This window comes from Tetrao urogallus, assembly GCF_951394365.1.
Source record: "Tetrao urogallus genome assembly, chromosome: 5".
NCBI lineage: Eukaryota > Metazoa > Chordata > Aves > Galliformes > Phasianidae > Tetrao > Tetrao urogallus.
The window spans coordinates 45,623,868-45,648,979 of NC_136818.1; the positions used below are offsets into that span (position 1 = coordinate 45,623,868).

Consider the following 25,112-nt stretch of genomic DNA (forward strand, 5'->3'; position numbering starts at 1 on the left):
CCTTCTGCTTTTGCCTATTGCTGCTATTGCAGTGCTTCTTGCCAGCACTGTCCCTGTGGAATTGAGGTCCTTGCTAGAACATGCTTTCCAGAGGAGGCTTCCCATTGCTCTTCTGTGCTGTCAGCACCTGGGCAGAGGTGAGACCTACGTTGAGGGGAAATGGTCCACCAGGGGGAGACTGAGGTGGAGGGGGGATGGTGAGATGCTGGACTGGGGGCTGTATTGGCAGACAGCTGGTGCTGAGTGCTGGTTCCTTCCCCAGAGGGGTGTTTGTGAAGATTCGGGACAAGCAGCGTCACCCTGAGTGCTACGTGTGCAGTGACTGCGGCACCAACCTCAAGCAGAAAGGACATTTCTTCGTGGAAGATCAAATCTACTGTGAGAAGCACGCACGGGAGCGAGTGGTGCCCCCAGAGGGCTACGAGGTGGTCACTGTCTTCCCTAAGTAGCCTGTGCTGCAGTGGGGTCAGCGTGGATCGTTCCTCTTCTGCTGCTCTTCTGGGAAAGTGTTGCCCTGCCCCTTGCCGACTCTCCTTCGCAATAAGGAATGCTAGACACGGCTTTGAATTTCCTTGACGCGTGAAAGTCCCGTCTGTACACACAAGGTGTCACTAATCATTCACCATTCTTTTGTCTTTCACTGTTGTTTCTCTCTCTTTTTTTTTTTTTTTTTTTAATACACAGATTATTATTTTTTCCCTTCCTTGTGCTGCCAAGTGCACAGGCATGGCAGAGGCCAAAGTCAGATCACAGCTCACCTGTATCCCAGTTGTTTGCTTTCTGTTCACATTCAATAAATAGGGTGACTCCAACAGGCAAGTGTCCACTTTCTCCTTGACTGGGGCTTCTGGGTCCCCTGTGTGTGGTGGTGCTGCCCTGGAGAGCAGCAGGATGGAATCACCAAGTAGCACACAATGGTCTCAGGCAACAAGCAGTGATTGCAGGCTGGGATGGGGCGAAGGCCAGATCCCATGGGACCACACAGCTATATTGCTTCCCTGTGCAGGCATCGTGGCTGCTGCCTTTCCAGAAATGAATAAACAATCCCTTAAAACATCCCAAATCTCACTGGGAGTAAGGCTCAGCTAATGCTTGTCTGTCTCCCACTGTACAGCTTTTAGGTGGGCTGGAATAAGAACAGGAATAATGCACAAACCTAACTGTATTTAGCTCCTCTTCTCACCTCCTTCTATGAACAAGAGAGTGCTATTACAGTAGCTCAGCTGGCATTCTTGTCTAGCTCATCTCTACTTGCTCAGCCTTGCTCAGCTCAGCTTGCTCAGGCCACTCACATGCACACATACATACACCTTCCAGCTCCTGCTGCAGGTAGTTTTATTTTTAAAGTGAGAGTGTAATTTTTTTTTTTTTTTCCTGGCCTGCTTGTATGATACCCCCCTTCTCACTGATGCTACTACTCTCCCCTCAACATGTTTTCCCAGGGTGATAATCTCTCTGCTGCAGCACTATCCAGCACCTGCAGGCTGGGCTGGAGCCTGGTCAGTCATAGCATCGCCCTCCTAGATGCTGTTGGCAGGTAAGAGCAGGGCATCACCCTCATGTTCACTAAGAATATGCTGGTCACATGTTTGGTAAGAGCACAGGAGTTTGGCTCAGGTCCCACAGAAGGCTTTGGGCAACAGGTTTCAGTGGGTCAGGAAGGGTTTGTCATACAGACGGTTGTTTTGGGGTTATGAAAAAAGGCAATCACAAACCTCTCACCTCTCTGTGAAATACATGTTACTTTTCAAGGCCATTTGAGTGTTCAATTAACTTCTACCAGTGCAGGGAGGAGCCTCTGACCCACTGTCTAACCCTGCTAGTTACCTGGCAGCAATTCCCCATCCCCTCTAGTAACTGGGGCTGTCCAGCTGCGGTTGCCCCAGACACTGCACACTCCCTACTTTCTCAGTGGGCTCCTGGCCCCTCACCACCTGTGTTTGTAGAGCAGGGAGGAAATGCTGGCCCCAATGCTCTATCTGTGTTGCAGTGACACCAAGAACTGGGGCCTGGTGCAATCACGAAATCTTTCCACACTGTAGAACGTCCACCAACAAAATGTAGCCAACTTCAGCTCTTGCAGCAATGGGCCAGGACAGAATAGCCTGAGCCACGCTTGGTATTTCCCCAGCCCCAACTCCTCGCTGTAAACAGACAAGTTTCACTTTGTCTCAGCCCCTTTATCACCCAGTCAAGCTCCTGCAGTGGGGGCTGGCAGTACTGCTGGGAAAACACTGATTGTGGGGGGCTTGACGCAGTAGCCGGGAACTACAAAAGGTTTTTGGCCCAGTGCTGGAAGTGGAGGCTTCCAATGCAGATACCAGTGTTGATCCAATTTATTACTATGGGAACAGGCGCGCCAAGGCAATTTGCATTCATTGCTCAGGGAGGACTTTGCTCTGGCTGTTGCAGCCTACTGAAAAAAAAGGAACACATTAGCTTTTTACAAAGCAAAAAGTATTTGGCAACTGCAGTTTTGACTGTAATTGACAAATTCCCATTGAGTTTAGCAATTGGCATCTGAGGCTTGTTAACAATGAGAAACGAGGAAAAGTGGGGTCAAGTCCACAACAATGCTCAACTGCCTACTCAGGAAAGATAAAAAAAACTAAGTTTGAAATAAGAAACTTTCACTCAGCCAGGTGAAGAGAGTGAGGGCGGTTTCAGCAAGCATCCTCCCAAAGAGGGCCTGGCTCACATGGGTGTGCAGCTTGGCTCAAAGCAGACTCACTTTTAACACAGACTTACTTGGGATTTTGGTTATGTCCTCTCCCTGCCACTGCAACATCTGCCCTTTCTCCTGGTGCAGCAGGTGGTGCTTGTGCCCTGCTGCTCCTCATAGACATGGCCTAAATTCTGCATATGGACACACCATACTAATAAGTGTACTGAGGTCCCAACCCTCAGCCCCTGCATTTGGTCTTAACAACTCCAGCATTCTCCCACCACTTCAGTGGAGGAACAAAAGCTGAGTGTGTTTAGGCGCAGCATGTGACAAGGAGCACAGCTTCCAAGTCTACGTTTCAAGCATTTGTCCATCAAGCTGAAGCAGTTTTCCTGCTGGTGGTCAATAAGGGGGTCATTACTTCCTCCAAAACAATTTAAAACTGTTAGCCTTAATCAGCCCCCACCCTTGCCTAAGAATCCTTACATTCTCAGTCCCAAATTTACTTCTGCACCTGTGAAAAATGAGGCCACTTTCCAAAACACCAGAAAAGGCCTCCAACTTTGCTTTTAGACATTAAGTGCACAAACTCTGGCCTTCTCTGAAGTTCAGGGAGGATTGTCCTTTCATAGTTCAGAGGGATAACAAGTAAGAAAACTATCCTTCACTGGAGGATTAAGAAGATACTGTTTGCTTTAACCAACACTGCTATAGTTGAATGTAATGCTTAAGTGCAAAACTTGCACTGTTTTCACCTTCTGAAAGTGGGCTGATTTTTTTGAACCATAGCTCTACAAAGCAAATCTCTCTCACTCACACATTACTGAACAGCAACTCTCATTCACTTACGCTACCCTCAGCATTAATGCTAGTCTACGCATTTTTAGGAAGAATTAGAAGCAAGACAAGGCTTTCAATAGGCAAAGGTCAAAGTCAGTCTACTCATTAACAGAGTTTTGTTTACCCATACTTCCATAAGAGTATATGGATCTGCCACTAATATAAAATGACTTTCTCCAACTCAAGGTAACAAATTTGCTCTAAGGATAGCAAGAATTTCATACCTGCAAGAAAGTAACACTCCTTTGACAGTGAACCTGTTTTTATATAGAAGACATCTTCTACAAATGTTCACAAAGTGACTAAATTAAATACTTTGCCTGCTTTGTTATCTACTTCCACTCCTGTCACCTGTGGAATAAAACCAAGCTTCCAAGTGATTTGGATTTTGCATAATGTATCTATTTACCTGCACCCACTGAAGTTTCAAACTCTCCCCAGAAAGTACTCCCTAGACAGAAATCTCCATTTTCCCTTTCCAGTCCCCATAGCTCCCCCTATGTGCTTCTGAAGAGGCATGCTGCCTGTGCAAGCTGACAAGCCAGACACTAGAGAACTGACCTCTACACCAGAAAAGGCTGCAGCTTGGGATTTCTTTTATATGCGTGAAGTTGGGTTACACGAGTGCAGAAAGAATAATGGACATCATGCGAGCTGTGCTTATTTATAAACCTCAGCCAGGAAACCCTTAAGACAATCCAAACATTTATTTATCAAAATAATTTGCAGAAATTACAAAAAACAACAAGAACCAAGAGCTAACTGTTCTTTGCAACATGTTCTTTCCCTTCCCAATAAAATCATATTCAACGCCATATAAAAAAGTGTTTTAGGACTTCCACAGGAAGATTTTACACAACTTGGCCAGTTTTTACCACTGTACACAAAAGCTAACTGAAAACATGAAATGCTTGTCTTTTCAATTCTTTATCATAGGCTAACAAAACTACAAACATGAACCTATCAAATGTTACACCTTAGAACGCAGAAATTTCACTGAAAGAACAGAGGGGTTTGAAAAATGGCCATAAAGAGTTAACGTGAAGGATCAGTCCGTGTAATGACTGAAACTGGTCTCTTACAGATGTCACATGTTTGTCCTATCAGATTACAGGCCACCTGCACTTTTAAAAGACACATTCTGCATTGGAACCTGGTGATTCTTCTAGGACCTTGAAGACACCCATTTTTTCCTTTTTATTTGTTTCAGAAGTTTTCATTTGATCTAGAATAAAAAAAAAAAAAAAAAAACCAACACAACAGTGATAGGTGAATTGTTTGCAACCTTTCTTTACAAGTACAGTAATGCAGAGTAAAAAGTTCAATGCACTCTTCTTTCATCTGGATTTCTTTCATCTGGATTTGGAAAACAAGTTTATCATCAGGAACATCATTCTGCTATTTCCTAAACAGTCAGCAACTGAAGTTCATGCTTGAAAATATTTTCCATTTGTGTGCTTTAAGAAAAAACTCCACTGTATGTCTTAAAAAGAGATTCTAAAGCTGCTCATTTCCCACTTTCTCTGAAGTCCTATCTTCCGTAGAAGAAAACAGAATTCAAGAAACTATATAGCTTCTCTCAGGAGCTTCACTAAATTCTTTTCTAAAATGCAATGGTCTAGGCTTTCCTAATGTTTGCATTCACAGGTATCCACTGGAAGTGCAACATAATTTTAAAAAGCACTGTCAGACTATATTTTCAGTTATGATTTTCCAGTTGATTTGCTGAAATTCTTTTCTGAGGATGATTTACGTTTTGATCGATTTCAGCAACTTGCAGGAAAAGTTGCTTTGCAGAGCATCTGGTTTTCCTTCACACCATGCTCAGGGAATACTACACATGAATGAATTTCTCTGGAATACTTCTGCTTAAATCATCTTCAGCAGATCCTACTGCCAATGTCAGCAAAGGGCTAAAAGCATGTCTTCACATATACAATACAGTCATAGGGAAGTGAAGCTACAACAGTTTTCTAGATAGAAAGTTCATTAAAAAAAATAAATAAAAAAATCAGGAATCCATTGTGTAACATAGATGAGAATTTTGACTTACCAATAAGATCGCTTCTATCCAAGAGTAACTCAAGATCTTTATCACTGATTACTTTTTCTTTAGATCCCTTAACCTCTCTGTTGAGGAATAAATACAAAAAAAAAAGAAAGCATGTAAATGTAGCACAGAACTCAGTGCTCAACACAGCAGAATCCCTACAACATTCTTTTCACTCTTAAGATCAACATAACGCTTTGTAAGACAAGAGAACTATTGACAGCTGCTCACAAGCTGTAACTTATAAAATTATGGTTAACAAAAAAAATTAAAATCTGCATACCTCTCATAGTCTCTGGATTTCAGCAATTCTATTAATTCCTGAGGGTCCAGGCAGCTCTTTGATTGTGCTAAACCAGATTTGCCACCTTTAAACTGATCTGTAGAAAGGAAAAATTTTAAGCAGAGACTTTAACTAGAGACAGAAACAATAAATTCTTTGAGTTGTTACACCAATGCTGGATGCATAGATGGAATAAATCTCTTGCAAAGTTAACGGTATGTTCAGTTGTTTCAGCCCTCAGGTAAAGCACACCATAAGCTGATAGGCTAACCAGTCAAAAGAAATTAATGGTGCGTGCGAAGTTTACATGCAGGTCTTCCACTTTCTACCTACACTATGCAGAAGGACTGATTGAAACACCAATTCAACATGCACACACGCACACACGGAGCAGAAAAGCCATTAGTTCTACTTACAGTAAAGAGATTGCAAATAAAGTTAGGTGGTGGATGCTGAAGTTTGTTCCCTTTGTAATGTAAGCTAGTTGAAACAAAGTAAGCAGCATTAACCACTACAAGACAGGAAATATATGAAAGATAAGTGGTTTCATTGTAGAAAAATCCTTCAGTTATAGGGATAGACAACAAAATAATGCACCAGACAAGAGCTGAATTCTTGAAGAGATTAAGATTACACCAAATGAGTGGATGTCAGCAAAAATATCCTGAAATTATATAAGATTGTTACCTAACTAAGTCCAAGCATGGATGAAGCCAAATTCAGTCTGTACACTGCAAGAAAACGTACAGCCCCTACTGTTCTGTGCTAAGCCTCCTCAGTTTTTATTAATGCGTGTACCCATTTAATTAGCAAGTCCTCATCATACCCCTTCATCACCCACACTGATGTTCTTTCCTGTGTCTCAGTTTCAGAACTCCTCCCTACACATTTCCACATCTCTCTCTCTCTCCCCATACTCCTGTCTGTTTCCCTCTGAAGTGCAAATCAGATTGCAAGCGCCAGTAAGGTCTGGGCTGTAGGATTCTCTTCCCCATCAACACCCCCTCTGATTCAAAAGACCCAGGTCAGGTCATGCATCGTTAGCAATACATTCTCTCCCTTTTAATCATTTGGAGTTTTCAGAGTTTCACAAACTATTTGGCTTTGAATTTGCATTGTAGAGACCTTGGGCTGTAATAGGAAGAGAAAAACAAGGCACTCTTGTTTACATCATGTGTTTGATAAGAGTTTATGCACACCATATTAGTCTGACATCAAATAATTTAATTTAAAGTTGTGCTGTTTCTTGTACAATTTCCAACAAAAAGCAGAAAGAAAAGACTGCAGTGTGGTGCTAAGCTCAACCAAAAGCATGACTTTGCAAGATACTACACTTCTTAAGGTTCTGCATTTGTATTGTACACATTCTTTAACAGACACTACCTAAGGGCCTGACTTCAGCATGTCTGCTTTATGATATCCCTTCCTTACCTACTCACCAACTTTTCTGCTACTTTAATATATCACCTTTATAATTACAGAACACATCCACAGCTCCTGCCAGGGATACCCCAACTTAAGCTGCAGGATTTAGATAAGCTTCACTTACTTACAATCAACAAGATAAATATTCAGCTTACTGCAAAACTGAAGACATGCCCTTGCCAGTCAGCTTCTTTCCTGTACACTGCCTAGTCCTAGTTCCCACTGCTAATTCAATACATGGCAGTCATCTAAATGTGTTTTGTGGGCTGGCCTTGCCACTTCGGACTCGTCTTCAGGCTAGATAACAATCAAATAATTATAAAACATTTTTCTCTTATCTAAAAGAGCTCCTCTGGAAAATGTCAGATGGCAGCTCTGGTAATAACCCCAAACCCGCAGCGACAAAAGGACTAAAGCTAGGGCTATGGAACTATCAAATGAAGATTAGCCAATGTCATCCAAACCCAAAGGCAATCCACAGCTTAGGCGTGACAAGCAGTGTGCTGTGCAGTGTGCAGTTACAGATGTGCTTTTTCAGGGCCTTTACATCTTCTCAGAAGTGCGTTCATTCTGTTCTTTTGTTTTGTCCTTAGTATACTATGAGAAGTTCTTAAATTCAACTGTTTAATATATGGCCAATTATTGTCAGAAGTTGCAAGAATTACATTTTTTTCAAATGAGCTTAGCATTTGGAAAATGCTACACTGAGCTAGCATCCAAATATGGCACACAGAAAAAGCTACTGAAAGATTCCTATAGCACCTAAGAAATAGGAATTTATTGCAAAAGAGAAAATTCATCTCAATCATTTTCTAAAAATATTTGAGCACAAACAGCTAGATGAGGACATCACAAAAATCACCACTGTGATTACACACAATAAATAAAAAATTTAAAAATAAATCAAGGACTGCTGTTCCATTCAGCACTGGCTAATTTCTCCAAAAAGAGGACTTATTCTATTGTCATAATGACAGATTATTCTTAAATTAAGGACGACAGATGCAGACAGCAGCCACCATCATTTCACAGCTTTAAGATTTGCAATTTCTACAAAGTTCAGCAGGAATTTCCACATTTCTATAGACTCTGCTCATTTTACCAGATTTAATTGAAGGCTTGCTATTCAAGCAAGTTCGCCAGCATAGCTGGAAAACCTACTGATAAGCTCCATACAATGAAAGGTAGGTTCAAATGAAGAACACTATTATAAGCTAAACTGCAAGCAATACGATAATTTTGTCTACTTTTCCATGTATAATCTGGATCATTTGATTTAATACAACAGTCAATACATACTTGTCATTTATCACCAGCCTAAACATTTTCTGTCTTGACAGTCAAAAACATTTGGGTTGAACAAAGGACCATCTTGCCAATAAGCTCCAAATTAGCCCCATACTTGTACTCCCTTATCTGCTTTTACTTCCAGTTATTCCAGGTAGGCTCACTGTCCCATCTCCCCTATTTTTTCCTTACCTATGAGTTGTAAGACAGTAACGTCAGAAACAGCAGAAGCAAAAGTGCTTTCCCTTCACTTGTTATCTACAATGCATCTAAGAACATTCTAAAGAATGATATTATATGGCCACTTATTGGAAGGATAAAACTATTCACACAAGAAAAAATACTGTTGAGTATCAAAACACAGCAGAGATCTGTTGAGGTTTAAGAAACATATCATCACACGAAGGCAGAAGAGACAGATACTAACTTTTGTGGATAATCAGCTTCTCTAGCTTCCTTTTGGCAGCAGCTCTCTCCACAATCTTCTGGTCAATTGTATTTGCTGTCACCAGGCGATAAACAACCACTGGTTTTGTCTGGCCAATTCTGTGACACCTGTCTTGGGCCTGCAAGTCTGACTGGGGATTCTGAGTAGACAAGGAAGTAATATTAGATGCATTAACTTTCTTTTTTAATGCTTCCCCAAGCAGCATTTCTAACCAGTGAGCTCAGAGTCATATTAGAAGCAAACAGTGCAGGGCAGTTATGATATAATGGAACTCCACATCTACTTGTTCTTAAACTTGTCCATGTCAAGTCCTGCTGTTGTAGCTGCACAGCCAGAGTAACTCAATTAGCTTGACTACCTGTGATTTACATCATGCCCTTTCAGACGGACATTCTGTATCCAAAGTTTAGTTGAGATTGTTGCTACATTCCAGCAAACAATAAATTGAAAGACCAGTGCATCTACAAGTAAAATAGAAAAAAAAAAAAAAATCCTACTTTTGGTATAAACAAGGGACAAACATGCTGGTTTTGCAAACCTGCTCTAACATTGTGCTCAGAAAACTAAGACATTTTCAAATTAGGTAGTATATTTAATATATAACATATTTACATAGACAGATGATGCTGTCATCATGTAAAAACACTTCACTAAAACAACAGAAGTGGTCTACACCATAACAGCATACTAAACGTTTACCAAAAGCTGCAGTAAAGAAAGCATTTTATGACGTTGTGAAGTAAACAGTCCATCCACATACCCAGTCGCTATCGTATATGATAACTGTATCTGCTGCAGTTAAGTTAATGCCCAGGCCTCCAGCTCTCGTACTCACTAAGAACAGGAATACTTCAGGGTCGTTATTAAATTGATGCATCTGGAAGAGAATTCAGCTACTGAAAACAGCAGGGGGATCAAACACAATATAGCCAATATTTTACTTTAAGATCAACCTATGTCTGGAATTTAAAAAGATGAACGAAGAGTATAACATGTAGTGTCAGAGTCCAAAATAAAGCTTATCTAAAAACTGCATCCAGGGCAGGATGAGACCAAGAAGTAAAGCAATTATTTTCTTACCTGCTGATTCTATCAAGCGAGCTATCCAACACAGAACAGATATGACTGTAGCGTCATAGTCCCAATCATCATCCCAATCCCAATTTATCTCTGCATATTCTACCATTCAGAGATACTTTATTCCCCAAGGCAAGCATAGTCAAAAGCTGGTAGAGCTTAAAAATATTTCCACTTCCTGACAAAAGCAGCAATCTGAAATTCTGATGCCACCTTGACTGTTACTTCCAGCTCCTATGTTCACCTCCTCCTCCTCTTTCAAAACTAAGAATAACCTTCTCACCTCCTACTTGGCATCTAGACTGCTTTCAAGTAAAGATGATCCTAAGTGTCAGCACAGCTCCTGTCAGGTCTTATACGAGCAGTTAAACTTGTTCTCTCATTTTGCACCCACAACACACTGTGGTAGGCACTGAGACCAGGAATGGTGAGGAAGAGAAGCAAACTGGACACCCTTGAAAGTTTGATGCATTTATCCTTTGCTTCCACAGTTCTCTTGAGTCATATGCACAAAATCATAGAAATTGGAAGAGATCTCTATCACCTATTTCAGGCCCCCCTCCCCCCATCCCCCTAAAAGCAGGTTCCCTAGCATAGGTTTGCAGGAGAACATCACAGTGGATCTTGAGTATCTTCAGGGACAGCCCCCCTGGGCAGCCTGTTCCAGTGCCACGCCACCTTCAGTCATTGCTGTTCATGCAGCTTAAATGCTTTGGGAAACTAATCAAGCCAAGATGTTTGCCTGTTCAACTGAAGAATCAACCTACAGTCAAGTTTCCTTCTACACAGAGATTCCTCTTAGCTTTCCAATCACTTTGAATAACGCAGAAGCTGACTTCCGAGCGCCTCCAAAGAGAGCATTGCTTTCTTCCTTTAAAGGCATCCTTTCTGGATACATGTTACTAAATGCAGCAACATGCTAACTCACCTCCTTATTCCCAGAGGTTATTCATTCTTAGCTGAGCTATACATAACATACTGGCAGTTTCGACTAGAGAGAAATAAGCTTCAACTTGCTTAAGCAGCAGCAAGAATGTTAGATGTCATTTGCCCATTAGAGACTAAATTCTGGTTCAAGTTTTATCCTAATGTCACATTAACAGGCAGAATACAGTATTAAATTAAGGGACATGTCCAGGTACTTACATTTTCTTCTCTGTCTGCATAGGACATAGACCCATCCAATCGGCTAAACTTAAAGCCTCTCAAATAGCAGTAATCCATCAAAATGTCAAGCATCATAGTCATTTGTGAGAACATCAAGACCTGCATAACGAGGAAGACTCCTTAGTAACATTTTTGGTCACGAGGAGACAACTACATTAAAAAAAAAAAAAAAAAAAAAAAAAAGAATAGGTTTTACCTTATGTCCTCTCTTTTTCAATTCTGGAAGCATTCGGTCCAAGAGAAGAAACTTGCCTGAGTTTTTCACTAGATCTTCATCAACCTTAAAAAAAAAAAAAAAAAAAAAAAAAAAAAAAAAAAAAAAAAAAAAAAAAAAAAAAAAAAAAAAGGCAGAAGAGGGGGTTGCATATTAGAAGAAAGGAGATCAAGATTTTTATCACACAGAAACACCAACAAAAGCTAACTGGAAGTTTTTAACTGAAAATCTTGAGCATCTTTTTAAGTAAAAACTGTAAAACTGGAAGCAACACTAATTTTTGCAAAGTTGAATAATTTAAATCATGATCAAATTAAATCAAACCCCAGCATTTCATACGTCCAAATATTTTTGGGAAAAAATGAATTTGCTTCCATCCCATTTCCAGAAGGAGAAACCTTCATCGTTCCTGTACTTCTCACATGGAAAAGCACTGCTGTTTCTTTCCCAGCTTCTATCATTGGTAATCAGTGCACAAGGCTTCCACCTGCTGGAAGCACCAGCTGAACAAGTTGCAGGTGCTAAGGTCCCACAAGCAAGCATAAAGCCACCTGCATTTTTTATTTTATTTAATTCCTACAGGTTAGCATCAGGTTGTTTGCTTTTATGCACTGCCTTTGCATTGATAGACTTCGGCAGGTTTTTTTCAGATGGTGCAGCCAAATCTGTTATCACACATGGGCACAAACCTACACTGACAGCATGCAAGCAACTTCCGGCTGATCAAGATTCTTTCAACCCGAATTACTTAACACTTTCCTGTATTATCAATTGCTTTGTCTAGATTAACTACCAAATGGCCTCTATTTACCTTTTAATTTTCTCCCTTTTGAGAGGAGACAGGATGCCGTATTCTAAGCAGACAATCCAGTTGAAATTGCCAGTCCTATAGCACCTCCCGCTTATAAACTTACCACCACACCTTTTGTAACATGTACAGTTTACATTATGAATAAACAGTTCATCAGCACGAGCATGTTTAGCTCTGAAAATAAGCCTTTTCAAGGAGATCCTAAAACAGCTCAACTAAACAGAAGGCAGTATCATTTCAATTCTGTCTTCTGGAAGCCAGGTTACTAATTCCTCCATAATGTAGAATAAACACTACAGAAGACTAAAAGGGGACAGAGTTGTTTTGCAATTACAGCTGCAGGAAGCAGCAAATGATTATTCTCTCACACTGCTGAAATTCAGTGGGGAGGCACACGTAAATACATTGAAAAGGTTGTTCTCACTGCTGGCTGTACAGAATCCATCACTTCTGGATGCCTACAATATTTTCCTTCTTAATCTTTTTAAAATACATACCTTGAATTGTTGTGTAGCAGGGTCCAATGGGTATTCTATAAGATAGGGGTGATTACAGCATTTCCTCAATAACATCATAATATTCTGTAGTTTAAGGTTCACTTCTGAATCCATAGGCATGCTCACTTCTATCACTGGCCTTGAAAAGATGTCATCTTATTAGTACAGAAAATGTCACTGTGTGTTACAGATGTTGCAAAAAATAAAAAAATAAAAAATATCAAGCAATAGGCTCACATGTTGCTTCAAACTTCCTCTAAATCTGAGTTAGATCTCTCACAGTTAATAAAAGTATTATCAGACAAAGCTTCTTTTAGCACCACATTTGGCACTGAAGGCATGAGTTTTGTCATTACTGGTTTAAAATATTAAAGGGTGATAAGCAGGAATCAGAAATGAGAAAACAACAGCTTGTGCAAGTTATCCAGCAGAAAAGGAAATAGAAACAAGCCCCTTTTGGGAACATGCGGTTAGATTTCCTGCATAACAAAAGAAACTATTCCAGATATCGTCTCTCAGCCTATCCCATATCAGCCCCCATCTACACATTGCAGGATTCTACCACAAACGCAGCTATTTAGCTCTTCCACATCTATGAGCTATATCCAACATAAGGGATCCAAGTGTGATAAAACTAACAAAAGCATACATTTAAATCAGTTACATTAGCGTACATTGGACTAAAATCTAGCAAAATAAATATGATTCAATGCCCAAATTTAAGTTCAATCCTAGCTTTCCTTGTACTCAAAGGTCTTCAACTAATTTCAAGCTATTAACAGCTGACAAGTCCTGAGTTTGACAAGGTCTATCTCAAATCCCAGCCCTTGACTCTCATCGTAATCACCAGTAAGCTTTCATGACAATGTATCTCACCATAAGAGTAAGAACCACGCTAGCCATTCGAGTTTCAGATCTCAGCTTAAGCCTATTTATTTTTGAAAAATCAAACAAGGAAACCACTTCCCCTTTTACTCCAGTCTAAGTCTGAACTTTGCTCTAAGTATTCCTGAGAAACTCTGCAAAAAACACAGGAGTTAATTGTAATTAGCACACAAAGACTATTGCACGTCCTCTGCCTTTGAGCCAATGAAAGCTACAAACATAACTGAACATTGTGGTCAAAAGGTTCACTGTAACACTGCAAAGCTTGTAAAACCTAGAAAAAAAAATGTATAAGCAAAGCTCTGGAGGCAAATTGAGAGAGAGATACTCAGTGTAACAAAAATATATTCTTTTATGGCAGGCACCTCTCTTTTACTACTTCCTCTTGCGTTCTGTTGATCAACTTTTCCAAGTCATCAGGTGAACCATTGTGTTCCTCACAATAATCCACCAATTTTCGACTACGGCGCTTTGGTCGGCCTGTTGGACTCAATTCAACTACTTCTTCCTGTAGGAAATAACATCATCATCAACAGCAGCAGACGGGCCTCTGAATTTTAAACCACGCTCATCCAAGAATTCTCAATCCTGAACAGTTCTCACCAATATGCCCCATCAAAACACACTTAGAATTCAGGGCTGTAAATTTTACTCAGTAGAAAGAGAAGCCCAAATTTAAGTTGTAGGTTTCAAGAACTTGTGCTGGGGTTTTTAAAAACTGCATTTATACTTCGCTGACTTGACAGCAGAACCTATCAGTTCAAGGAAAACTTTTTTTGTTGCTGCTAAGCTACAAGTAACCAAGAACATACTAACATTCGTATTAGCAGTTCTGAAGCTAACAGCAACAAAAGAATCAGACCCAAAAAGGCAAAAAAAGGTTTTTAGTTATGCTAGTAATGAAGCAATGTCAATGTGGTTTTGCTCACCAACTATAAACAGGTAAGCACGTTCCCAAATCAACAGATACCTCATTATTTCCAAGCAGATTCCGAATGGTGCGATTTACAATGGCAGTATAGAACGTTTCTTGCTTCTTTGCTAGGGGTGCATACACCACAACTTCTCGTTTAGGAGGAACCTCAAGAGCAACATCAGATTTCAGTCTTCTCAGTAGAAAAGGTGTCAGAATCTGAAATGTTGAAAGGTTGTGCTATTACTAGAGCTCTTAACAGGGCTGGTTAAAAAAAAAACAAAAACAAAACGAACACATCTAGTAATAAAACGTTATTTTCACAATTTAAACTAAGGGACTTAATATGTAGAGATTTATATTTCATTTTTTCATAGTGACAGCTACTGGTCCTCCCACCATCAGCTTACAAGGGGAAAATAACAGTTCTGTAAAGCACTTAGTTTTCTTCCTCTTAAAAAGAAAGTTTGAGTGTTAGTTTAGTTTCGCCTTTGAAGACAGGCAAATCATAAAACTAATTTGTCAAAAGGTTTTCTGTTCAGTACCTTGGAGTTGCATAAATTGCCTCAAGGTTACCTTTCCACGAGATCAATAAACCAACCAAATCTTTAGGCAAACCAAAGCAAGCAACTGCAATTAAGTTTAACTAAATCCAGTTTGGTTCCAAAAACTAAAACTAAGCATTACTAATAGTATGTTGTTCCTTTCAGCAGTTACAAATGCTGTAAATATAGGAGGGGAAAAAAAAAAAGTCAAAGAAAGTCCAGAGGTGTCACAATAAGAATCTTACACCCATAAGTTGCCTCCACTAACAAGATTTTGGCCAACATCTGAAATAAATCATGAAAAAACAATATAAAGAATAAAAGTGAAAACCTGATGCAGCATATGCAAGATGTTTTGCTCCTTTTCTTTAGCAATAATATCTTCAGCAGTTTCTGTAATACTGGTGATATCAAACCACGATTCAAAGCTACAAAAACAAAGCAAAAAAAAAAAAAGGAATAGTTTTCTTCATAGCTATTACTCTTCTTCATTGTGTACTTTGAAGTTTTCCAAACTTTGATGACTTAAGAAAAACAAGGCACTAGTACCCATCACACACAGAGGATGAACAGGTAATTATGTTTCTGATACATACCTGTCAGTTTGGATGCTAAAGTTTTTAAAACTGACAAGTAAAAAAGTTGTCTAAGCTAGAATTTCACTATGTTGTTATTCTCACTATAGTCTATAGTATTTTCCAAGTTCAGTCAGATTCAAGACTGTTTTGGCATTGTTCCTGACCTCCCCATGCTGCTCCAGAAAAGCATCAGTCTCCCGTGGGTTTCATGTCTGCCTGTCTCACACAGCCATCTCCAACAGCTCACACAATCTCAAGCAGTACCAAAACCTTATGATTAGAAGCCATCTCCCTGTTTCCCCCAAAGCTCACGATTTAGTTCAGAACTGACAATTACTTCTTTCCTTTCCAAAACTACAACCGTGAAAGTAATACACATTTCAAAGCCTCTACCATCAGATAATTATATCAAATTATAACCACAGCACCAAAGAGCTCTTCAAATACTGATACAAGGTTAATAATTAAAGAGTCAGATTAATGCCCAAACAGAACAAAAGGAAGAAGTTTTTACTACCAAATTGCAACCTACCTTTTCAAATCATCAAAAACATCCGGCAACAAGAAGTTAAGCAATGACCAAAGCTCTGCCAAGTTGTTCTGTAAGGGGGTACCAGTCAACAGCAGTTTGTTGTCTGCATTAAACCGTTTCAGTTCTCTGATAAGACGACAGTTCATATTTTTAATCCTATGACCTTCATCTACTATCAGATACTTCCAGAAGCAGCTCTACACAAGAAGAAAGGACATTTCAGTAAATCTTAGCTTACTCCATCAAAATGTGCCAATGATCAGCATTTGGTGTTGTTTCAATTTTGCCAGACTTGAACAGCAGAATCCAAACAATTAATGCTCTACAGTGAACACATACAGGAAGCTTTGGTGATTACATTGAAATTACAAGCTCTCATCACCAAACTAATCATTCCAATATTAAAATCATAACATTTCTACATCCAAGTCTCTACTCTCCGTCGTCTATACAGAGGTAATAAAGGGAAGTTGCAATACATAAACTGCAGCTGTAAATGCTGTAATTATCTGCTTACTTCATGTTTTGGATAGCATTCTATTTGAAGTACTTCTTAAGCATAAAAAAAAATCCAGTCAGCAATGAAACAGATGATGGCAGAACTGAATGCCAACATAGCTGCTATAGTACAACACTATACAGGCAGCACACAGGAGGTTTTTTTGTTCTGTTAGATGTATATTCAAAAGCACTGCCATTATTGACATTCCACCTGTCATCAGATTTCTGTGAGAAAAGAAGTACCTGCAAGGCATTTCTGTCCCGCATTGCAATTTCAAAAGAAGTAATGACCACAGGATGGATTTTCAGCGATCCTTGTCGCCCATGAATTTTACGAACCAGTTTACGACGTTCCTGCTGAGCTCCATGATACAGCATGAGCGGAATCTGAAGAAATAAAGACTTAGAAATCAGGTGAATTAAGCTCATTTAAAGCTGTAAGCCCAAACAGAGATAGTAATGATAATTAACTTGCTTATAAGGTGGCTGTAAATACATAGCAAGCCGCACCATAGTACACAGTTACATAGTAGTAACCATGTAAACAACCACAATTCAACTGATGTTCTATATGAAGTTTCATGGCTAAGAATTACAGTAAGGATTCAGAAGTTTGCTCTTTCAAATCCAAATTAAAAAAAAAAAAAAACTAAAAAAATGGAAGAGAAACCTTCATTTCTTTTACCTCTGGAGTAAATCTCTTGAATTCAGACATCCAATTTGGAAGCGTGGACAAAGGACCACATACTAAGAAGGGACCAGGGACTCCTCTCTCCACCATGAGAGCTATTGTTGCAATGCACTGGATTGTCTTTCCCAACCCCATCTCATCAGCTAAAATACCATTGATACCATTTTCCCAAAGCATCTGCACACACAAAGAAAGACATATAAGCACAGAATAACCATCAAGTCTTAGGAACAACAGACATTTGTAGGAATTTGGAAATTCTTAGTGGAAATTCTCTACTAAGCACATCAGATGAGTAAAATTTCTCCGTGGTAAGAATAGCATCCTGTAAACCTATATATTAAAGTCTGGCATTTATGTGCTTTGAGTCTATTAAATGTCTGACTAGGAGGCAAAAAAAACCCAAACAAACAAAAAAAACAACCCTACAACAAAAGAGTTTTATCTTTTAAAGTAGCTTCTACAGGAAGACTTTCAGCATAGTAGAGTACCTGACCAATGCAGCTTTTGCAGAAGTTTCATGCAAACACTGTCTATCTTAAAAACTGAAAGAGAACCTCTCACAACAGAATAGAAAGGAAGACACAGAAGTGCCTTTTAACTGTTCTATCTACTATTCATGAAGAAAGTTATAAGTGAGGGTCCAACAATGGAAGCTGTTTATTCCTCCAGACAAGTTAGTCTAGAGGCAATCACTTGAGAGATGAGTCAAAGCCTACTAGAACAGGATACACGTTTGTTGGAAGAATTGAAGAAAACCGAGGAGAAAAATGAGATCAGCAGCAGAAAGTTCTATCTTGATCTGATAATGAGAAAGCAAAGTTATCCTCATTTGGCTTGCAACGAAAACCTGGGAGAAAATAAATACAGGGGCATTTTTTGCTTATAGCACGTTTCTCCCACTTTTGATTTCAAATGTTAAAGACAAAACATTTTTAAAACACTATGTTCATACTACTAGTAAAGTGTTCAGAATGCAGAGAGAATTGAAAACTGTCACCTATGTCAGGCCTGCAAAGCAGTTGAGTCTAAAGACCTGGGCTACTCATGTCCTTGAGAGGAAAACCAGCAAGATTGCCCCTCAAGTTAAGTATGAATATACTGTCATAAAGTACTTTGAAGGGGAGGCCGAAAAAGCAGTTGAACAACAACATAGATGGAGAACACCAAAAAATAAAGCCTAATAAAATCTTAACAAATCCACATATCCTCCCCACCCTTTAAATTCATATCAACAGTATTAACAACTTAATAATACCAGATTCTTGTATCATCAAAAACAAAACAAAAAACAAGGAATTCTCCTTCTTATCTTCCCCATATTGACTATAATCAGACTTGTTTCTCCTTCCCTCTGTTTCAGTCCCCAGTCAGCAAGAGATGCACTTTTGTAAACAGTTGCTCCATACCCTTAGCCACTCCATGCCTTCCACTTGATACCACCTCATTACACCTCCAGTAAAAATCTTTGGCTGCTGAAAAGGCACTGGTTGTCCATTAAATTTCCGCACAGGATCAAGGAATTGCTTGGCACTGTGTCGGACAGCTTGACACAACCTATCCTTAATGACACTATTTGAGTCCCCATTTTTCTGCAGGTCTTCTGGACACAGGTTGTCAGCAGAGCTTTCATCCTATAAAGGAATGTTCAAGGAACATGTGACAAATGGAATGTGTTAATAAAGCCCAGCTAGACATATTTCTATCAAAACTCTGGTAAATCTACACCAGTCTGTTACAGCGTACTGAAGCAAAACAGCGCCTGACACAGAGATTTATTTTGAGTAACTGTCAACTGAAGAGTAGAATTTATTTTGAGGATTAATGCCATAAAAACAGATGTATTCATGCAAAATCTCAATACCTTATAGGCAGTATTCTTTACTGCTTTGGAGCAGCGATAGCTCAGGTCTTCAACAGCTAGCAGATTTATTTACAGGCAAAGTTTAGAAAGCCCTCCCTCTTTCCTTTTGGGCTCTAAATGTTTAAACTGTTCTAACATCTGCCAACATACCTGATTTTCCACTTTACTTTTCTTTGCCACTGATAAGATTTCCTGGAAAAGAAGAAAAAAACCTTATACTTTTGTAGCCTTTCAGATTCAAAAGCACATAAATTTGTATTCCCGAAGATCTTTTGAGAATCTGGACATACTTGAAACAAATTTTCATACATCATAATTGACTCTAAACAAGGCCACGCGTCAGCAAACATATTTCAATTACAAGAGGTAACTGGAAATTCAATAGGAAGATGTATTCCCTTCTCATCTCACCTCTCTAAAGGTGTTAAGAAAAGTATTTTGATTCTATAGGTTTGCTTGTTAAGTAGATCTTTGCTAAAATAAATATCTTACAGACTATTGTTGTCTGTTAGTCAGTCTGATGACAATGTATAAGGATGCACTGCAACAAAATACTGATGTCATACAGTGATTGTGACATTACTTAAAATTTGTGCTACAAGAGTTCAAACAAGTCCATTTACAGATGTGGCCTACCTCTTTGGACATAATTTCTGAAATGTTGTATGTTCCGTCATCTCTCCCTCTCTTCTTTTTTGTAGCTATAACATAAGATTTGAGTTTATACAACAGAGTAAATGTTGAAGGAACTAAAAACACTGGTACTGACAAAAGACAGTCTAATACATTACCTGATTTCTCTTCTTTTCCATCAGCTGGACTTTGAGTCTAGAAAACAAACACAGGAAGAGTTTCATACTCTATCTCAACACAAATGAAGAATATGTCATCAGACTCAAACCATTATTTTTGAAAGCTTTTTGAAGCACGTTTACTATAAAAAAAAAAAGTAGCAAAGGCAGTTAAGCACCAGTCTTTTTCATCCTTGCTTTCGTGTGCCAGCACTTAGGCTCTCGGTTGACTAAGAAAAGTAATCATTGAATCATTGCTTAAAAAAATACCAGCTTTCAAGGCAAATCCATACCACTGCCTTTAATAAAAATTAGTCAAAAAAGTCTCCTTAGTAAGACAGTCTATACTATGTGATTTTTTTTAAGCACAGTTTAGAACAGTTTTACCTAAAAAAAAACATAGCTAAAAACCATGGTATAATAGAATCATGGAATCACCAGGTTTGGTAAAGTCCTCTAAAGTGACGTAATCCAACTGTCCATCCATCATCAATATTTTCCACTAAACCATGTCCCTCAGTACAACATCTAAATCTTTCTTGAACACTTCCAGGAATGGCAATTCCATCCCTGGGCAGCCCATTCCAGTGCCTTACTACTCGTGGAGAATTATTTCCCTATGTCCAACCTGAATCTCCCCTGGCACAACTTGAGGCCATTCCTTCTTGTCCTGTCGTAAGTGATGCAGGAGAAGAGGCTGACCCATGGGCCTTAGCCCAGCCATCCAGCCTGTCCAGGTCCCCCTGTAGGGCCTTCCATCCCCCAAGCAGATGGACACTTCCTGCCATTTTGGTGTCATCTGCAAACTTACTGAGGGTACATTCAATGCCCTCATCCAGGTCATCAATAAAGGCATTGAACAGGACAGGGCCCAGCAAAATCATTTAATAAATCTTTTCAAAAGTTTCTATAAATAGACATATCTTCAAGTTAAATACTGGGCAAGTCTAACTTCTTTACCTTGACTACAAGATCAAAATTGATATGGCAGTTTGACAGACTTTAAATACAGGACAGTTACATAAAATAGCTAGTCTTACCTTGGCAGATTTTAACATCATCTCCCTCTTTTTTTCTAACTTCTCTTTCCTTTTTTGTTCCTAAAAAAAGACAGAGATACTTCTTAAATAACACCTACAAGAGACTTATCCATTGTAGAAATAACAGATGCAAATTCCATTGGTAATCCAGATTTCTGTGTACCGTACAGACCTGTCTTTGCAGTCTCACTACAAGCTTCTATTCTGACAGTGACATTGTTTAAAAAAAATCATGAAATAAAACATAAGTGAGAAAGCGCAACTGCTCTGAATGGTCTCTCAGTCACTACTCTAAACACTTTCAAATACAGTAATTTAACAAGACTCCAAAGATATTCCCAATTACAAACTCCTTCAAGAGATTTCATTTCCTACATTAAGTATTCAATATACACAGCTCCTCTTCAACTTTTACATGTTACTACTCGTGCTCATTGTGGAACAGAAAGCAACCTAAGTATCCTAAAATGCCTTTAAGGAATAATTGCGTTCATATCTTGATGAATCTAAGATTTTTTTACATCATCTACTATTTTTACTTGCTGAAAGCAAAAGGACCCTGGGAAAAAAAAAAATAAAAAAATAATAGAACCTTGGTAATTATAAAACGAAGTAACAAAAGATTTAATATTGAAAAAGGCACTCTACCAATGCTGTAAACATGAATCCAAACTGACAGGAAAAGCTAGAGAATTATTTTAGAAAGGAGCTTTCAGCAGCTTGCCAGTGCCACTTCTCTGAGCAGTCATTAACCTGCATCCTTTCCTGAGATTTCTCCTTTCTCTAAAGCTCAAACTCCCACAAGTTTGTACATACAGGGTCAGTAATAGAGTCGAGATAAGGCCAGGTGTGAACTTAGCAGCCCATAGATTAAAAAAAACAAAAGCATCAAATAATTTTACGGAAGTTTGATTGGTAACAGCTTGGTCTCAGATCACTGTAATTTATACATTTGTCTCACATTAGCATCCTGAAAACAGGCCTCATCCTCAGCCATCAGTAACCAACACAAATAGGCCACACAATTCCTACTGGTTGAGTCTTTGTTGTTGTTGTTTTGTTTGTTTGTTTTTAAATCCTCCTTCCAGGTTTTCTAGCTTCCTTAAAACTTTGTTTCTTATTTGAAATACTGACTTCCTCTTCCTAACAGAAGGATTTTAAAGACATCAGTGCTACCCTTTACATTGTGTCTGACCACTTTTCAGCCCGATTTATTTCTATATTTTAAGGACAAACTCAGAATACAGTGTAAAGCACCACCTCATCCTTGGGCAATACCTTCTGTAGATTTATACATTATTTTCACCTTAGTTCAAAATGCTAGATGGCAGGAAAACCAAACAGATGGCAGCTCATCTTAGGAATCCCATTTGTAGACAAGAACACACCTACCTCCAGTTGCTGCTGCTCCATTTTAGTTAGCAAGAACTTGGAATAAATGTTGCTTTTTTCAAGCAGGTGTTGAAGCCTCTTGTAGCGCATTTCACTTGACTCCCTGTCCCAAGTACTGCGAGCCTGGCCAACACAGAGACATCACCTATTTATACGTGCTTCAGATGCAATGCTTTTAAGATAATGAAGGATTCTCTTACCGGTTAATTGCATTTGTCTCATAAACACACAAGCATTCTCTTTCAGTCATAACACATCCACAATTTGTGGGTGTGCCAATCCACATTTCTCTCTCTCTACAAAGTGCTCACAGATTAATGTAATTGAGGGTTGGATTTGCTCCCATATGTAAACAGAGCTCTGAGTCTGTCTGCTTCCAGAGCAGTAGGACAAAGCATTCAAGGCCTCAAAGGTGTCTAATTTCCAGTTTACAGATTTAGAGCAAGGTCATTTAAGTTTATTCACAGCTCACAAAACCTGGCAGAAAAAAATAACCTCGCAAAATTCAGCAAACTGTTTCCCAAGCCATAGGCACAAAAGCACATCAGCAAGCTATTTAAACAGCCTAATTATTAATGCCTAAACCATTAATGCTTAATTTAGAGTGGCCGAGTAAATTTGCAGTATGAAAGTAGTAACTTATTTTGCTTTGCTTTTAAAATACATGCGCTTGAACTGCCACTCTCTTTTGAAAGTGACACTTGTTGAATTTATTCCATACTGCAATTAGAAGCCTGCAAGACATCTTTAAAACCGAAGTCAAGACCTCCTCCAAAAAGTAAAAAAAGCATTCACCCAAAACTGTTTGTTACATTGAGATGTCAAACACACGAAAATGTCTCAATTAGCATCTCCAAGAGAAACCCAAGGGAAGGCAAGTAGCAGAGCTTCGGGAGATCCTTATCTATGCCACAGCCTTCAAAAGGAACACGGGAGGGGGGGGGGAAGGGCACACTAGGACGCCAAAACAAGGGAATTTTCTGGAACTAAATGGACTAACAAGTAGTCTATTTACAGATATTAGCTGCCTGATAGGGCAAACTGCAAGACAAAAAAGCTCTGGTAGAAATGTTGCCTTTAATTTTCCAAAAACGGTACTCCAAATCACAAAGCAGCTATCACTCTGCTCTTTAACGAGAGGAAGATCCATTTCCACGTGTCATTTGGAGATTAGATGGCTTTCCTGTGATTCTCCATAAAGTTTTTATTTGCTTCTGCTCTCCTTCAAATGGAAGTACCTGAGCCCAGGAGGACCGACCCTTGATGGCTAGGCCAAGAGATAACGCAAGTAAAATTAAGCTATTTCGTTCAGTGAATTGCTAACACTTTTTTTTTTTCAGGAGTTGAATTGTTTATTCCCACTAATTGCTTCTTTTAACGAATGTTTCCCTTGACCAACTTCAAGGGAAAAACAGAAAATCTAAAGACGACAAACAATAATAAACGCTTATGATTTCTCCAGAATAGGCATCGCTTTGTCCTTTGACTCCATCCAAACCAACAACAAAGCTGGGCTTTATACCCGTTATACTGACTAGGCCAAACGCACGATGCTCGCTTTTCATCACGCTACATTCTCACATACTTACATAGCAGTATTTTACCATCAGCCCATAGAAAGAACAAGTATCTCCTTTGCTGCACAACTCACCTGGCAAGGTGTCCACAAAAGTGACAAAGAAACCTTCAAAAACCCAGAAGCCGAAGAACCTCAGCTGCCCCCACCCCAAGACGCGCGCATGCCAGGGATTAACAACGCGAGTCATCTCCTCTGCTCCAACATGCCCCGAGCAGCCTTAATATCAGTACTTGAAAACACACATAGCAAGGGGGAAACGAAGCACAGGAATGGCTATGCCTCGAGAGGTGGGGATGCGAAGCTCTTCAGGACGCGTTTCCTGAAGGCAAGAGCCGAGCGGAGCACTCAGACCAGCGCCACGACCAACACCGGTGCCAGCAGCACAAACCCCCCGTGCCCGGCAGCCGCCCAGCCCCCCTTCACCTTCTCCAGCATCTGCCGCTCCTTCTCCAGCCCCGCCGCCTCCAGTTGCTCCTCTTCGGCCAGCATGGCCGGCGTGATCACCACCTCCTGTTCCCCCATCTCGGCTCCCGGCGGCTCTGCAACGACCGCGCGCGCGCGGTTACCCCCGGGCTCGGCCCTCCGATCGCTCCCGTCCGCGGCCCGACGCTCACCGCTGCCGCTCGCCACGTTCTGGGCCGGCATGGCACCGAGCGGCACCGCGGTACGCAGCGCAGCCGCCACACGCCTACCGCCTTCCCGCGCGCAGCCAACGCCGAGCTCCCGCCCGGGCCGCCCGCCGCCACGCGCCACCCGCCTCGCGAGACCAAAAACCGCGCGCTGCCTGAGTCTCGCGAGAAAAGACGTCTGTCTCGCGAGACGGCTCAGCCCACCTCTGGCGGGCTCGAATGGAAGCCGTGTTGGGTCCTGTCAGGTGATGCCCGTTTCTCCGCCCCGTTCCGGGGACCTCGCGGTCTGCGGTCAGCGGGCTTCGTCTTCCCGTTTCCGTCTGTCCCGAGAGGTGCGGCCCTGGCACCCGGGGTTGTGGATCTGCACCTGCATAGTGAGGGCACCGCCATCAGATTAAGAACTTTGAG

The 25,112-nt window shown here is 40.2% G+C and overlaps 2 protein-coding genes across 2 annotated transcripts in view; one reads left to right on the plus strand and one right to left on the minus strand.

The window, feature by feature from the left end:
- Positions 1-449, plus strand: part of PDLIM1 (PDZ and LIM domain 1) — a gene marked incomplete at both ends in the record, with an annotated part of 35,860 nt that extends 35,411 nt beyond the window's left edge. Inside the window, one exon of the mRNA XM_079536492.1 lies at positions 263-449. Within this exon, the coding sequence (XP_079392618.1) occupies positions 263-449 (187 nt within the window). The remainder of the gene's footprint in view (positions 1-262) is intronic.
- A 4,183-nt stretch (positions 450-4,632) lies between these two features.
- Positions 4,633-24,720, minus strand: HELLS (helicase, lymphoid specific; the record flags this gene model as incomplete). Its single annotated transcript, XM_079535779.1, has 22 exons — positions 4,633-4,730; positions 5,559-5,635; positions 5,839-5,935; positions 8,978-9,137; positions 9,759-9,875; positions 11,222-11,341; positions 11,439-11,522; positions 12,765-12,903; positions 14,015-14,157; positions 14,620-14,781; positions 15,439-15,535; positions 16,218-16,414; positions 16,962-17,105; positions 17,404-17,586; positions 18,819-19,043; positions 19,424-19,465; positions 19,910-19,974; positions 20,065-20,101; positions 21,105-21,164; positions 22,497-22,619; positions 24,499-24,614; positions 24,690-24,720. The coding sequence occupies 22 exons, from the start codon at positions 24,718-24,720 to the stop codon at positions 4,633-4,635; spliced, it is 2,517 nt and encodes an 838-aa protein (XP_079391905.1).
- Between the last annotated feature and the right edge of the window lie 392 nt (positions 24,721-25,112).